Source organism: Macaca fascicularis, chromosome 10 (genome assembly GCF_037993035.2).
Source record: "Macaca fascicularis isolate 582-1 chromosome 10, T2T-MFA8v1.1".
Classification (NCBI taxonomy): domain Eukaryota; kingdom Metazoa; phylum Chordata; class Mammalia; order Primates; family Cercopithecidae; genus Macaca; species Macaca fascicularis.
This window is the reverse complement of record NC_088384.1, coordinates 62,860,982-62,877,417: the sequence shown is the minus strand read 5'-3', so window position 1 is coordinate 62,877,417 and position 16,436 is coordinate 62,860,982. Positions and strand designations below refer to the sequence as shown.

At 45.1% G+C, this 16,436-nt stretch overlaps 1 protein-coding gene across 25 annotated transcripts in view; it reads left to right on the top strand.

Annotated features, from left to right (window-relative positions):
* The window catches only part of SYNDIG1 (synapse differentiation inducing 1), a 214,889-nt gene that overhangs the window by 55,832 nt on the left and 142,621 nt on the right, over positions 1–16,436 (top strand). For all 25 annotated transcript variants that reach the window (XM_045362386.3, XM_074003219.1, XM_074003221.1 and 22 more), the window contains one exon: positions 14,740–15,297. In XM_045362386.3, the coding sequence (XP_045218321.1) occupies positions 14,818–15,297 (480 nt within the window). In that variant the 5' untranslated portion in view covers positions 14,740–14,817. The remainder of the gene's footprint in view (positions 1–14,739; positions 15,298–16,436) is intronic.

Sequence of the window (16,436 nt, the reverse complement as noted above, 5' to 3'; positions counted from 1 at the left end):
GGTGATGGTGTCAATGTTGGAAATAGTGATGGTGATGGTAGTGGTGATGGTGTCAGTGGTGAGGATAATTATGGTGATGGTGGTGGTGATGGTGGCAATACCCCTGGTAATGGTTTCAGTGGTGGACATGATGACAGTGATGGTGGTGGTGATGGTAGTACTCCCGGTGATGGTGTCAGTGGTGGGGATGGTGATGGTGCTGGTGATGGTAGTACTCCCGGTGATGGTGTCAGTGGTGGGGATGGTGATGGTAGTATTCCTGGTGATGGTGTCAGTGGTGGGGATGGTGATGGTGCTGGTGATGGTAGTACTCCCGGTGATGGTGTCAGTGGTGGGGATGGTGATGGTAGTATTCCTGGTGATGGTGTCAGTGGTGGGGATGGTGATGGTGGTGGTGATGGTAGTACTCCCGGTGATGGTGTCAGTGGTGGAGATGGTGATGGTAGTATTCCTGGTGATGGTGTCAGTGGTGGGATGGTGATGGTGGTGGTGATGGTGTCAGTGTTGGGGATGGTGATGGTGGTGGTGATGGTAGTACTCCCGGTGATGGTGTCAATGGTGGGGATGGTGATGGTGGTGGTGATGGTAGTACTCCCAGTGATGGTGTCAGTGGTGGGGATGGTGATGGTGGTGGTGATGGTAGTACTCCCAGTGATGGTGTCAGTGGTGGGGAGAGTGGTGATGATGATGGCAGTACTCCTGGTGGTGGTGATTATCACAATGGCTGTGGCAGTGATGCTGATTATTATGGTGATTGAAATTCTGGAGGTGATGGGGTAGTGAAGGTAGTGATGGTTGTGGTGGTGATGGTGGAGATAATGGAGATGGTGGTCATGGTGAGGGTGGTGGAGTTGGTAATGGTGGACACGGCAGCGTCACAGGGGAAGAAGCTGCCTCCCTCCACATTATCCTTAAAAATGAAGCGGAGACTCACAAAGCTACAGGGAGTTGGCACAACTTTTAAAAGCAGCAATGGCCTGAAAGGTTTCCTTATTTCCAAAATCACATCATATTTGCTATACATGTCTGAGTGCTTATAAATCAGATTTGGAGTTCCTGTGGACTGTGTCCCAGTGGTGCTGTGCTATGACAAAGCATCACTCACCAGCAGAAGTTTGGGTTGGCTTTGTGAACAGGAAGTCCCAGGCCACTAAAAATGATACATAGGATGATATAGCATTTTGCAATTGTAATGTGCCATTTAAATGCTAAATAGTAATAACTGATCTAGTCCCAAATGCTTCATTAACTCTCTCCACTGCCAAATCACAGGCTTTTCTGTGTGTTTGTGCTAAAGGCAAATTTTAATTGTTTTAATGAGGATTTGCAAGCAGCTCTTTTCTCTCTACACTTGGGCCTTGGTGAGTTACACATATCATTTGCTTAGCAATAGGGAAGTTTTGCTATTTACACAAAAGGCTTCTAACAGAGTTAGGGTTTGGGAAAGACCCAGCCCCTGGTGCCCTCCTAATGCCTTGCCAAATTGAGCTGTATAAGAAGGGTCAAGAGCAGCCGTACCTGTCAAACATGCCAAACACTCTGGCTAAATGAAACGCAATTAGTTTTGTGGGGGGTTTTGTTTGTTTTTTGGGTTGTTTTTGTTTTTGTTTCTGGAGACGGAAGTCTTGTTCTGTCGCCCAGGCTGGAGTGCAGTGGTGCAATCTCTGCTCACTGCAACTTCTGCCTCCCGAGTTCAAGCGATTCTCCTGCCTCAGGCTCTGGAGTAGCTGGGACTATGGGCGCGTGCCACCATGCCCAGCTATTCTTTTTGTATTTTAGTAGAGATGGGTTGTCACAGTGTTGTCCAGACTTGTCTTGAACTCCTGAGCTCAAGCAGTCCGCCTGCCTCAGCCTCCCAAAGTGCTAGGATTACAGGTGTGAGCCACCACGCCTAGCCTGCAATTAGTTTTATTTTCTCCTTCAGTTGCATAGATAGCCAACTTCATTCTGTTGCTACTTGGAGAGGCTGCTACACAGGTGGTCTTATATGTTAAATGTGACTGATACTGCACAATAGAATTGGCATTTGAGGTTTCTAATTAGCAACACAGGGATGGACATGGAATACTATGCTGTGAAGTTCCTTCCGCTCCATACAGTAACAAATCGTAAACCAACAGTGCAGATCTTTAAGTCATTCTGTGAAAGGAGTAGGTATATTTAAGAAAAGGAGAAGGGTGGGTGGTAGGGTGGGCGAGACATAGACTTTTTAAAAAATCTAGACTTATTTGCAGGTTCAGATAAAAAGGAAAACTAAGAGAAAGTTTTGATACTCCAGTTTTTCTGTATTTCTTTATTCATGCATTTGTTTGAAAATAATTGCACTTGCAATACTGGTTCCCAAAACATTCACTGGATTTTTTTCTAGCCAATTCCTCAGAGCAAAACCATCTATTAAACATTAGAAACAAGTTTGAAAAAAAAATGCTACCTGTAATGAATAATCCTAATTTCTTCATGGATAGGTCCATGTATAACTCTGCCACGTTTCCAATGCATAATTCCCCCTGGAGCAGGCTGGGCTTCTTCACAGAAGGTGTGTGCTGTGTGTACTGCATGCAGGCTGAGCATGAAATTTCTCAGATCCCATTTCTGGCGGGGAAGGTGGCTTCTGCGTGTGCTGGCTTATTCTGATGGGACACTCGGCATGCAAAAGCATCTGCTGTATTTAGGGGACTGAGTTTTTCTATTTCGCAGTGAGTAAGCAGGCCCAGCCTGCAGCGTTTTCTTCCATCAGTGGGTAACAGAGGCTGCCTCCAACGGGATTTGTCTGGTCCATCTAATGTTTCTGAGACCCTGCCTCTGTTTCCAGAACATCTACTATGTTGTCACTTTGTGTTTCGGGCCATACACAAAATGCCATTCCCTCACCCCAGAGGTACCCACTGAGGACTTTGTTTTTAAGATAGTTTTATTCTCACTATATACATGCCAGAAAAAGAACACACTGTCTTATCAACCATTCAGCCAAAGACCTGTAATCATAATTAACCCCGTATTATACAAGAGCTAAAGGATAGCAACCACCATTTCCCTGCAAAATGAAAGCACAGTGAAGGTAAACACAATGCAGTGCTTCCATACTGTGGAGTATTATCCCGCCATGAGAAGAAATTACCTCAAACACATCATGCCAAGTGAAAGAAGGCAGTCATGAGAGACCACATAGTATATGATTCCAGTTATATGAAATGTCCAGAATAGGCAAATCCATGGAGACAGAAGGTAGATCAGTGTTTGCCAGGGGCTGGGGAAAGGAACCACATCATGGGCATGGGGTGACAGGAATGTTCTGGAATCAGACAGTGATGAGGGTTGCACAGCTTTGTGAATATACTAAATCTCACTCAATTATACATCTTTAAATTTGGATGAATTTCATGGCAGGCAAATGATATTCCAGTAAAGCAATTATTTTAAAAAATGGATGAAAATACTAATCAAAGTTAAAGAAAGCAACAGAGTTGGGATCTTCCTGCACTCCCAGCCTTTCAGCCGTGAGCGTCCATGCGCAGCTTCGCAGCCTGAGCTGTTTCCCCAGCTTTCCAACAGAGACCCGGGGTCTTCTGCTTCATGAGGACTATAAGGCTTGGAGTCAGAAACGCCTGGACTCAATCTCCACCTATTTCTCTTTGTATCTTTTCTATCTGCATTTAGATCAACCACTGTTAGGATTTAGGACCTTGTGAAATCCAAAAGACACCACCAGGGTGCATCCTGGAGGTTGCTGGGGCAGTCATTTTCCTGGGAAGGGGTTGGTGGGTCTGAGTCTTCCTTCTCCAGGGCCTCAGAAGCCAGCAAAGCTAACTGTTCCCCAGCACGTGGGAGAGAATCCGTCTTTTAGGGGCAGGTTTAGATTACTCCACCTTCTGAGACTGCTCTGGAAAACCAGAATGCCAGTGAGTACTGAGGAGTTTTTCTCCAGGGAACTGAGGACACCAAGACATGCTCTCCCTGCAATCAGGCAGCTTATACGTTTGCAGAAAGAATTAACTGTCCTGGCCTGTTTCTCACTTTTGTTGTAAGAAGTGTTTGTCCATGTAGGCACATTACCTTCCTCCTTGCAGGCTGGGAGGGCTTCCAGCTCTTTCTGGTGGTTTCTGCTTGGATCTGTGAAGGCAGACATTTACCACCTTCTCCAGTTCTGACCACAGAAACGAATTGCAGTCATCTAGTAATATTTACAGAGCTGTAGGTTTACAGACATACAAGTTGGCCTGCTTAGCTTTCTTGTCCATACGGAAGTTGTGATAACACCTGGCAGGCTTGTTGACAATAGTCTGATGCCTTGGGTTTGTCCTCAAGAAACAAGCCTGGGGATGAGAATTTGGGAGGGGGGGGGGATCCCAGGAAACACCAATCAAGGACCAGGGAGGGAAGACCTTAGACAAATGCTGTGTTATACAGCAAGCTGATCTCTGGAGGGTGCTGGGGGAGTGTGAAACACCAGCCTCTGAGCCGTCCCACCCCAGGACAAAGATGCTGGATGCTGATCCATCAGCTTTTCACTGTCACTGACTGAGGCTGCACCAGGCGCCATAACCCCTTTGGCCTGGCCTGACCTGTATGTGAGCCATGATGGCACCATCAGTTCCTGGGATGATGGGAGCCAGGGCATGGGGTGGGGCACCCACGGATTCAGCCCCTGTGTTAGTCCATTTCGCATGGCTATAAAGGAATACCTGAGCCTGGATGATTTATTTTTAAAGGAAGTTTGTTTGGGCTCATGGTTCTGCAGGCTGTACAAGGCACAGCACTGGCATCTGCTCAGCTTCTGGTGAGGCCTCAGGAGGTTTTTATTCATGGCAGAAGGTGAAGGGAAGCAGGCAAATCACACGATGAAGGGGAAGCAAGAGAAAGAGGAGGGGGTCCCAGTCTCTTCAACAACCAGCTCTTACGGAACTCATTACCCTAGGGAGGGCACCTCACTCCCGGCCCCACCTCCAACACAAGGGATCACATTTCAACCTGAGATTTGGAACCCATAGACATCCAAACTGTATCAACCCCCTGGTTGATGTGACTTTATCGTCATCCCTTTCTCTAATCCGAGGGCCTAAGCTAGAAGCATGAGGGCTCCCTCCTCACAGCCTCCACACCACCCCCCTCCTCAGGCACTCAGGGTCTCCTGAGTATCGGGAGAACCCACTCCTGATGGTTACATGGGTTCTTTGCTATTTCCTAAGTGCCTTGGCTGGGTTGAGAAATAAAGGGAAAGAGCACAAGAGAGAGAAATTTAAAGCTGGGTGTCCAGGGGAGACATCACATGTCGGCAGGATCCGTGATGTTCCCTGAGCTGTAAAACCAGCAAGTTTTTATTAGTGATTTTCAAAAGGGGAGGGAGTGCATGAATAGGCTGTGGATCACAGAGATCACATACTTCACAAGGTAATACAGTATCACAAAGCAAATGGAGGCAGGGCGAGATCACAGGACCACCGGATGAGGTGAAATTAAAATTGCTAATGAAGTTTCGCCTGCATTGTCGTTGATAACATCTTATCAGGAAACAGGGTTTGAGAGCAGACAACCTGTCTGACCAAAATTTATTAGGTGGGAATTTTTCTCCACCTAATAAGCCTGGGAGCGCTACAGGAGACAGGGACTTATTTCATCCCTTCGACTTTGACCATAAAAGACGGCACGTCTTAAAAGGGGCCATCTATAAGCCTACCTTCAGGGCGCATTCTCTTTCTCAGGGATGTTCCTAGCTGAGAAAAAGAATTCAGCGATATTTCTCCTATTTGCTTTTGAAAGAGGAGAAATATAGTTCTGTTCCGTCCGGCTCACCAGCGGCCAGTTCAAAGTTACCTCTCTTGTTCTCTGAACATTGCTGTTATCCTGTTCTTTTTTTAAGATGCCCAGATTTCATATTGTTCAAACACACATGCTCTACAAACAATTTGTGCAGTTGACACAATCACAGGGTCCTGAAGCAACGTTCATCTTCCTCAGCTTACGAAGAAGATGATGGGATTAAGAGATTAAAGGCAGGCATAGGAAATTATTGATTGGGGAAGTGACAAGTGTCCATGAAATCTTCACAATTTATGTTCAGAGATTGCAGTAAATACAGGCATAAGAAATGCAGTAAATACAGGCATAGGAAATTATAAAAGTATTAATTTGGGGAACTAATAAATGTCCATGAAATCTTCACAATTTATGTTCTTCTGCCACAGCTTCAGCCAGTCTCTCCGTTCAGGGTCCCTGACTTCCCGCAACACCTGAGGTTGTCAGGACGAGCCCCGGGGCTCCCGCCTGGGCCTGTGCCCTCCCTCTCCTCTTTCCTGAGCCTCTGCACAGGTACCTCTGCTGGCCTTTGCCTCAAGGCCCAGTGTGCTGGGCGGGGATTTCCCCGGCCGGAACACTGTCCCTTGGTCTGGCCCTGGCTAACTCCTCACCCGTTCAGGGGTTGCCATCAGCGGGTCTTCACAGGTGATTGTGCCCTGTGTTTGTCCCCTCAAGGCAGCTTTGTCTTGCCCACTGGTCACACATTGGTGCTCGTTCAAAAAATTGTCTTTCTCCTGTGCTGCGTGCAGGGTCCCTGCTGGTGGTCGCCTAGGTCCCCAGCTACACCCCCGCACTCAACGCACTACACACTGCCTGCACACGGTAGGTGCCCACTAAGTGCCTGTCAGGTGGGTGCATGGAAGTACTTGCCACATGCTCGTGGTGTGGTAGGGGCTGGACACGGACGGGCTTCCTTTCTTCCCTGGGTTTGAGGGAGGGAGTTCTGTTTTGAAACTTTTATTGGTGACGTTGCATTAGGACTTGAGGCCACCTCTGTTCTGAAGAGCTGGCTTTTGCCCAGCTGGAGTATTTTGTCACCAACCCCTGGATGGTTTTCACTTGCGTTGAGAGATGATTGTCACTTGGTGTGCGGGGTGGTGTTTACTGGTTTAAGTTTAGGAAGCTTCCAACATGCAGAGCCATAAGAAAACGGTGGCTCTTTAGATGTTCTGATCTTGGTTTCAGCAGGCCATTACCTCGAGTTAAGATAGGGATGAGATGGGAACCCTTGCCAGTTCTGAAGCAGGACCGTAGTTATTTGCTGATGCTTTCTGCTGGCTTGTGTGCAGATACCTCCTGGTGAGAGCATAGGGGTAGCTCTTCATGTCAAAGGGAAGTTCTGGGAAATTGCTTGATGAAAATCCAAACCTCGTCACTGAATGTACAGCAATGTGCTTTCCTCCTAAATGCTACTGAATTTCTGGCTAGAATAGTTCCTTCCTAAATGGAAGGTTTCTTTATAAATCAAGAAAAGCTACTAGGGTTTAATAACTTAGTCCAAGATCGATGGGTTTTTAAATTACACATCTCTCTAGGTGTCAACCTTAATCATAAACAGAGAGAAGCTCTCTAAAAGAAAAAATGTTTATCTGGGCATAAAGCTTTGCAATGGGAACACACATGCCATAGTAAACCATGTGCACATTCAGGAAGGTAAAGGAAGACAAAGGTTTTTCATGAAAAAGAAAATGATGAAGATTACACAATTGTTTTGAAATAATTATCCTTGGCTATAAAGATTAATAACAAGGAGGACACCACTCTGAGGCTGGGCGGGCAGTTGCTGGGCAGATGTCCTTGCAGAAGTGTTTTTTTGTGTAAAATGCTGTGGGTTTTGTAGTCTTGTTTTGTTATTAAGCAAACAAGCATAAGAACCCGCTCTTCATGGCCTCCCCTGGCTCTGTTTGTCAGCGTTTTCTTAACGTTACTGACTCCATTTTGATTCTGACAACTTTCACTGGGGTACTGACTTAAACAAGTAATTTTTCTTCATTGATGAAGAGTCATGTTTTGTTTTCATCAGTGAAGTTCTTGACACACACATTTTAGGATTCATTTGTGGCTGGTGTTAGCAAAACATCACTTCATTAGTCATCAAGTGCTAGTGGAACAGGTGAATTGTCCAGGATGCATCGTCAGAACTGCAAGGATGGTTGAGATCATGGCTGTGATGGGAGAGCCTGCAGTGCAGCCGCGATGCCTTGTCCCCAGCAGAACCAGAGGGGCATGGCCGTGCTGTCACCCAGGCCTCAGCTGGGCAGCATGGGAGTCCGGATGACCAACTCTGCTCCAAAAAGAGGCGATATCTGAGTGTGGTCACGAGTGAAATTACTGGGCAGCCACATCCCTGTGGATGTCAGTGCACTCAAAGGCCAATTCTGAATGGACATTTGTCTCCAGAGGCAGGGAGGAGTTGGGCATCCTGAGTCTTGCTGTGTTCCTCAAACACTCTCCAAGCAAGAAAGATCCCACTGAATGTGTCAGTGCCACCCCACTCAGGAGACCCGCCTCCCTGGGCCAGCTCCTTCAAGGCACTAAGAAGCACCCTGTCTGTCTGGCTGGGAGCTCTCCCTGGGCATATTGGAGATAGCCTCAGGCACCACAGCCACCTCTGTGTTAGAAACCGGGTGTGCCCTTCCTAAATATCCTCTGGGTTTTGAAGGTGCTTGCTGCTTACTCAGGTGAGCCAAGCTGAACAGCATTCCACACACAGCCTGGAGGAGTGGCTGTACCTGAGAGGGGCAAGTGAGAGCCCCAGCGCACTTTCATTCGCCACTCCTACTGCCAGCGCGGTCGCAGGCCCCCATGTCCCGCAGGGAGGACCCTGTGGTCTGAGCTGCTGAATGTGGAATCCTCCAGCTGCGGGATGAGGCTACACATTTTGCCCTTCATGACCCATTTTTCAAATACAATACACAAAGCAGGGAACCATCACTGGGGCTCTCTTGGATCATGGACCCCAAAGTTTCCTGCGGGGCATCACACCCTTCTTATTGCCCGAAAGCCCGTTGAGCAGTAGAGGACCACCATGTTTGTCAGTTGTCCACATCGCCAGTGCTTATTGTGCTTCTCCTTGTACCCATTCTTCATGCTGTTCACACATCCATCTGCCTGAACTGCCTCTCTGATGATCACATCCCACTTAAGCCTATCTTCCACAAGCCTGTTGCTTACTAAGAGCCTCTAAATGAGACCCACCCTCCTAACTTTATCTCTCTGGTCTCCTCCTCTGCTTCCCAAACAATACCTATGCTGCTGCCTCTGCCTGGAACACCTTCCCTGCACAGCTTAACTTGTTGATTTCTTCAAACCTCTCTATTACAGAAAATTTCAAACACACACGAAAGGAGAGAGGATTGTATAATGGATCGTGTGCACCCATCAGCCAACTTTGGTGGTCAGCCCACAGCCAGTCTTGTTTTCCCTGTATAGTATATACTCCTCCTTCAGTGGTCAGCCCACAGCCAGTCTTGTTTTCTCAGTATGATATACACTCCTCCTTCAGTGGTCAGCCCACAGCCAGTCTTGTTTTCCCTGTATGGTATACAACATACCTTCATTCATCACTCCTGCTGCCAGTCTTGTTTTCTCAGTATGGTATACACTCCTCCTTCAGTGATCAAAGATGGTCAGAGATGACCCGAGGTAATGGCTGTCAGATGGGGCTCCAGATGGCAGTGCTGGTGGGTTCATCGGGGATCCCTGCTGTCCCGCATCCCATGAGACAGAGAGGTCATTGGCCAGATAAAAGAGGGATGCGTGATCCTAGAGCCACATGAGGCTGGAAATGTACGTGGGGGGGACACTTTGGAAGGTGTTTTTGCCGTCACCTGTGGTTCCTTGACTTTCTACTGTCACTGAATTTCAGATGGGAATTCCAACTGAGATGATCAGTGGTCAGCCCACAGTCTTGTTTTCTTGGTATGGTGTGCACTTCTCCTTCCAATCCAGATGATTTTTAAAAAGTCCCAGACTGTGCATCTTTTATTTCATCTTTAAATACTTTAGCATGAATCTCCACATAGATAGCTCTTCTTTTTATGTTTGCTTTTAGTTCAGTTTAATTGAGTTTTTCTAATTTTTATTATGTTAGCATAAAATTTACCAACTTAACAATTTTTAAGTGTACAGTTTGGTGGTATTAAGTACACTTATAATGTGTAAGCATCACCACCGTCTATCTCTATATCCCTTTTCCTTCCACACCTATTAAATAATAACTCCTCACACCACTCCCATCCCCTGGAAACCACACTTTTGGTGACTTTTGAGTACTTTTGATGACTCTAAGTACCTCATATTGATGGAATCCTACAGCATATGTCTTTATGTGAGTAGCTTATTTCGCTTAGAATAATGTCCTCAAGGTCCATCCATGCTGTGGCCTATATCAGAATTCCCTTCCCTTTTTAAGGCTGAGCAATACTCCATTGAATGTAGATAGCACATTTTGCTTATCCATTCATCCGCAGACACTTGGGATGCTTTCACATTTCAACTATTATGAATAGTACTGCTATGAACATGGCATGCAAATATCTCTTCAAGACCCTGTTTTCAACTCCTTTTGGTATATATCCAGAAGTGGAATTTCTGGACCATATGGTAATTCTATTTTTAATTATTTGAGGAACTGCCATACTGTTTTCCAAAGCGACTGAACCATTTTTCATTCCCACCAGCAGTGCACAAGGATTCCAGTTTTTTCACATCCTCACCAACACTTGTTATTTTCTGTTTTTTTAAAAAAACAGTAGCCATCCCAGTGAGTATGAGGTCATCTCTCATATGCAGTTTTGATGTTCATTTCCCATTATTAGTGATGTTGAGCATCTTTTCATGGGCTTATTGGCCATCTGTATATCTTCTTTGGAGAAATGTCTATTCAAGTCCTTTGCCAATTTTTGAATCAGATTTTGCTGTTGTTGAGTTTTAGCCATTCTCTGTATATCCTGGGTATTAATTCCTTATTAGATACATGATTTGCAAATGTTTTCTCCCATTCTGTGGCTTACTTTCTTACTCTGTTGATATTGTCTATTGATGCACAAAAATTTCTAAATTTTTATGAAGTCCAACTTGTTTTTTCTTTTGTTGCCTCTGCTTTTGGTGTCACGTCCAGGAGATCACTGATAAGTCCAATGTCATGAAGCTTTTGCCCTGTTTTCTTCTAAGAGTTTTATGGTTTTAGATTTTACATTTAGGTGACTGATTTATTTGGGATTGGTTTTTGAATATGGTATTAGGTAAGGGTTCAACTTCATTCTTTTGCATGTAGGTATCCAATTTTTTAGCACCATTTGTTGATAAAAATGTCCTTTCCCTATTGAATGGTGTTGGCACCCTTGTCAAAAATCATTTGATTGTATAAGCAAGTGTTTATTTCTGGGCTCTCTATTTTATTCACTTGGTCCATATATGTGTATTTATGCCATATCACACTGTTTTGATTCTAGTGCCATTGTAGTAAGTCTTAAAATCAGGAGGTGTGAGTACTCCTACTTTGTTCTAAGTCCAGCCTGTGCTCCTTGAGATTCCATGTGAATGTTAGAATGGGTTTTTCTGTTTCTGCAGACAACATTGTTGGGATTTTGCTACTGATCACACTGAATCTATCGATAACTTTGGGTAGTATTGACATCCTAGCAATATCAAGGTTCCCAATGCATGAATATGGACTCTCTTCCCATTTATTCATGTCTTCCTTAATTTCTTTCAGCAGTTTTTTTTTTGTTTTTTTGTTTTTTTTGTTTTTTTTTTGAGATGGAGTCTTGCTCTGTCACCCAGGCTGGAGTGCAGTGGCATGATCTCAGCTCACTGCAACCTCTGCCTCCTGTGTTCAAGAAATTCTTCTGCCTCAGCCTCATCAGTCTAATTTTTGTATTTTTAGTAGAGATAGGGTTTCACCATGATGTTGGCCAGGCTGGTTTCGAAATCCTGATCTCGAGTGATCCACCCACTTCAGCCTCCCAAGGAACTGGGATTACAGGCATGACCCACCACCCCCTGCCTCGGCAATGTTTTGATGACTTCATTGTACCAGTCTTTCACCTCATTGGTTCAATTAATTCTGAAGTATTGTGTTCTTTTTGATGCCATTGTAAATGAATTTTAAAAATTTCTTTTCAGATTCTTCATTATTAGTGTATAGAAATGCAGCTGATTTTTGTGTATTAACATTTATCCTGCTACTTTGCTCACTTCATTTATTAGTTCTAACAGATTTTTTGTGGAATCTTTAGGGTTTTCTATATATGAGATCATACTTCTTCCTTTCCAATTAGGTGCCTTTTATTTTTTGTTCTTGCCTAATTTCTCTGGCTACAACTTTTAGTACAGTGTTCAATAAAAGTGGGAAAAGTGAGCATCTTTGCCTTGTTCTTGATCTTATGGGTGCTTTCACCATTGAGTATGATGTTCACTGTGGATTTCTTCAAATATAGCTTTTATTTTGTTGAGGTAATTTCTTTCTATTCCTAGTTTGTTTCACGTTTTTATCATGAAAGAGAAAAGCATCCATGCTTTTCCAGAAATGCTTAGTAGAAAAGCATTAAATTCTTTTTCTATGTCAGTTGAGATAATCGTATATCTTTGTCTTCCGTTCTGTTAATATGGTGTATTACAGTGATTGATTTTCATAATTTTAACCCTCCTTGCATTCCAGAAATAAATCTCACTTGATCATGGTATATGATTCCTTTAATATGCCACTTAATTCAGTTTAGTAGTATTTTTGTTGGGCGTTTTACATCAGTGTTCATAAGGGATATGAGTCTGTAATGTTCCTCTGGTGTCTTGTCTGGCTTTGGTGTCAGTAATGCTGACCTCATGGAATGACTTAGGAAGTGTTCTCTCCTCTTCAGTTTTTTGGAAAAGTTTGAGAAGGACTGGTATTAGTTCTTTAAGTGTTTGCTACAATTCACCACTGAAGCCATTTTGTGAAAAATCTCTTATCTATTGCCATAAAACCCCAGAACTCTTGGACTAAGACGTAAAAAATCATAGAGCTGAAAGGGACCTGAAAACTTTTCTTGGTCAAGCACCCCATTAATAATTCCACTTTCATAAGCCACTTGCCTACAGTCAGATATTTAGTAGCAAAACTCGGGCTGAATTCCTGGCCTCCTGACTCTTAGTAAAGTGTTCTTTATACTGCGACAGTCTCCAAGTTAAAATATATATATATATATATATATATATATATATATATATATATCATAAAATTTGTATAGAATGTGTTGCATACCTACTTTCTGACTTTTATTTTCCTTTCACAATGCCTCAATTTTCCCATTCACCTGATATTCACCCCAACTCATGGTTAGGTGTGCATGTTAGTAACTCCCCAGAAGAGTTCTTACAATGGTGATAAAGAGACTAAGAACTAGGAACTCAAATGCAAGGCCACAGAGGCCCCTCTTCATCTTGTCTCCTCCTCTAGCTGCCTTCCTCGATAAAGAAGCAGGTGGGGCATAATTGGCCAGTGATGCATTTAAAGCTCTGCCAAGCTCAAAACCAGACTCCAAGTCTTATAAGAAGATGACACGGGGAACTCAGTGGTTGATGCAGCCCAGAAAGCATTTGGTCAAGAGAAGGGAGCATCTTAGACAGAGCAGAGACTGCTTATGCAGAAATAAAGGGTCAGGCAGGAGGCTTTCATCTCTGTGGCTACTGGTTCTGAATATCATCAACTGAGAAAAAATTTTTTAAAAATCCCACAAAAGTTATAAAGGGAATTGGAGGAACAGTAGCACCGTTCTGGGGCAAGACTCCAGAGTGCATTGGTGCAGAGCCATGTGGATAACCCCGGATGGCAGCCTCATCAGAGGCATTCTCTCTCCTCCCATCAACCCAGTTTCATCTCTGAGTGGATGAACTGAGGCCCAGGGAAACGCTCTAAGCAGGTGGGAGTGGGTACCAGCAAACCTGGAAGGAAATGAGTTAATGGGAATTATGAAGCAAAGACAATATATATGACAAACCAGCCTGTGTTGAAAGAGGTATCGAAGGATGCGGCAATGACAAAAATAAAATTTCACTAATTTTGATCCCTTTCATTCATACGTATCATAATTTATGATACTCAAAGTTGAAAAAAAATTCACTTCAATATGAAAAAAGTTGTTCTGTAAAAAACAGTTTGATACAATTTGAGTACATTTTAAAATTTAGTAAATAATCGGTTGTAAAATCAAGCCAACTTGTTCAGCAGGCCAAAACTTGCACTATACACTGTAGCCCAGCACCTCCTCAGCTTTAATGTGCAGACTCATCAGCTAGGATCATGTTAAAATGCAGATTCTGATTTAGTAGATGCAGGTGCTACTCAAGATTCTGCATTTCCAACAAGCTCCCAGCTGGTGCTGATGCTGCCGGTTCTCAGCAAATTCTGAGTGGCAAACTGTAGAGAGCACCCTAAGAGACCAAGCTGTGCCTATCTCAAGATGCCTCAGTAGCAGATTCGTGTTTGGGACTTGACGCCTCAAGATCATCACTAAGTAGGGATTATTGCAATCACATAATTTCCTGCTTGAATGAATAGCCATGTACCTGGGAAGAGCTAATCCCCATTACAGATTTGCAGTTCTGTTTTCCTATGGACTTGTCGGATGCTAATGTGATTGGGTTTACCTGTGGGTTTCAGGATGTCTGCTAGCAATCAAAGGTTCCTCTAGGCTTCAAGGGAGCCAGCTCCTGCAGTCTCCTTCATTTGGAAGCAGAAACTTTATAGAGATTCAGGTAATCAGTTTCTGCTACCTCTGGCTAGCCACCCCGACAGATCCTTTTTAACATTCACTGAATAGGTAGGACTGCATTTTGTCTAACTCTCACAGTTACTATGCATTTATCAGCTGATTGGTACAGTCTGAAACAATGTGGGTCTGGGTGATTAGCTTGTTTTTAAGTGTGATTCTCTTGTCTCATCTCTGTTTTCTCCTCCTCCAGGAGAAATGGGTTCCCTGAGACAAGTGTGACCTACGTGCCCAGCCCGCCAGCCTGACGCCTAGCCAGAGAGAGAGGACCATGGATGGCATCATTGAACAGAAGAGCATGCTGGTGCACAGTAAAATCAGTGATGCTGGCAAGAGGAATGGCTTAATTAACACCAGAAACTTGATGGCCGAGAGCAGAGATGGTCTGGTGTCTGTTTACCCAGCGCCCCAGTACCAGAGCCACCGGGTGGGGGCCAGCACAGTGCCGGCCAGCCTGGACAGCAGCAGGAGTGAGCCGGTGCAGCAGCTGCTGGACCCCAACACCCTGCAGCAGTCGGTGGAGTCCCGCTACAGGCCCAACATCATTCTCTATTCAGAGGGTGTGCTGCGTTCCTGGGGGGACGGTGTGACCACCGACTGCTGCGAGACCACCTTCATCGAGGACCGATCGCCCACCAAAGACAGCCTCGAGTACCCCGATGGGAAGTTCATTGACCTCTCAGCTGATGACATAAAAATCCATACCCTGTCCTACGATGTGGAGGAGGAGGAGGAGTTCCAGGAGCTGGAGGTTAGAGGATGTGTTTGTCAGAGGCCCTCTAGGAATGTGTGATGGGGATTCTAGGGTGGGCAGGAGCCATGAATGCCTATACACTGTAGCCCAGAAATTAGGGAATGAAACTAGTGTGCAAAAATGCAGAAACCAAAGGCAGTCTTGGTGCCCTTCACTCTTGAATGCTTGTGGAAGATAGAAGGAGAGGAAAGACTTAGATTAACAGAAAGCCAGTGATTCTGGTATGAGATGACCCCAGGTAATGGCTGTCAGATGGGGCTGCAGAAGGCAGTGCTGGTGGGTTCATCAGTTTTCCCTGCTGTCCCTCATCCCATGAGACAGAGAGGTCATTGACAAGAGGAGGGAGGAATGCTTGATCCCAGAGCCACATGAGGCTGGAAATGTATTGGATGGGGGACACTTTGGGAGGTGTTTCTGCTGTCACCTGTGGTTCCTTGACTTTGCATTCCACAGTTACTACTGAGAGATTGTTGATAGAGCTGAACCACGCTGGAAGAAAGTGTAGGTACTGATAGCCTAAAGGGAAGATAAGCTGACTTTTTTAGAGGACTGGAGGGCAGGTGACAGCATTTGAATTACACGCACAGAGATGTGCACATTGCACATTGGATATAGCATGGTAGGCACAGTGGTTGCTGGGTATGTGGCACACTGGCACCCTAGGGCAGCACTGGGTGACAGGGTGAGAGCAGCGGCTGCAGGCCATGGACTAGCGGTTTGCTGCCCATGCGCTCCCAGACTTTCCGCTGCAGTGAGGCCAAGGATGTTTTCCCAGGACGCGATGTCAGGGAGACTTGGGCCAGGTTTTCCGTCAGTTTGGTGGGGGAGGAAACCGCCGAACAGGTCCGACCTTCAGAGGCAGTGTGTGGCCAAAGGGGGAAGGAAGGGATGTCTGTTTTTCACTAAGGTAGGTGAGAACATTTTTGTAAGTAGAGAGGAAATGTTCAGAATGGAAAATTCAGGATCGCGGCCGGCGGCTGGGGAGTGGTCTTGGGGAGGCAGGAGCTGTACTCCAAGCATGTATGTGTGAGAGATGGCCTCTCAGAAGAAGTCCACGTGCTGGCCTGGGAGAGAAGAGAAGGGTGGGGTAAGGGAAACTTTCAAGCACTCTGGGTTGAAGAGGAAGGAAAGGAGGG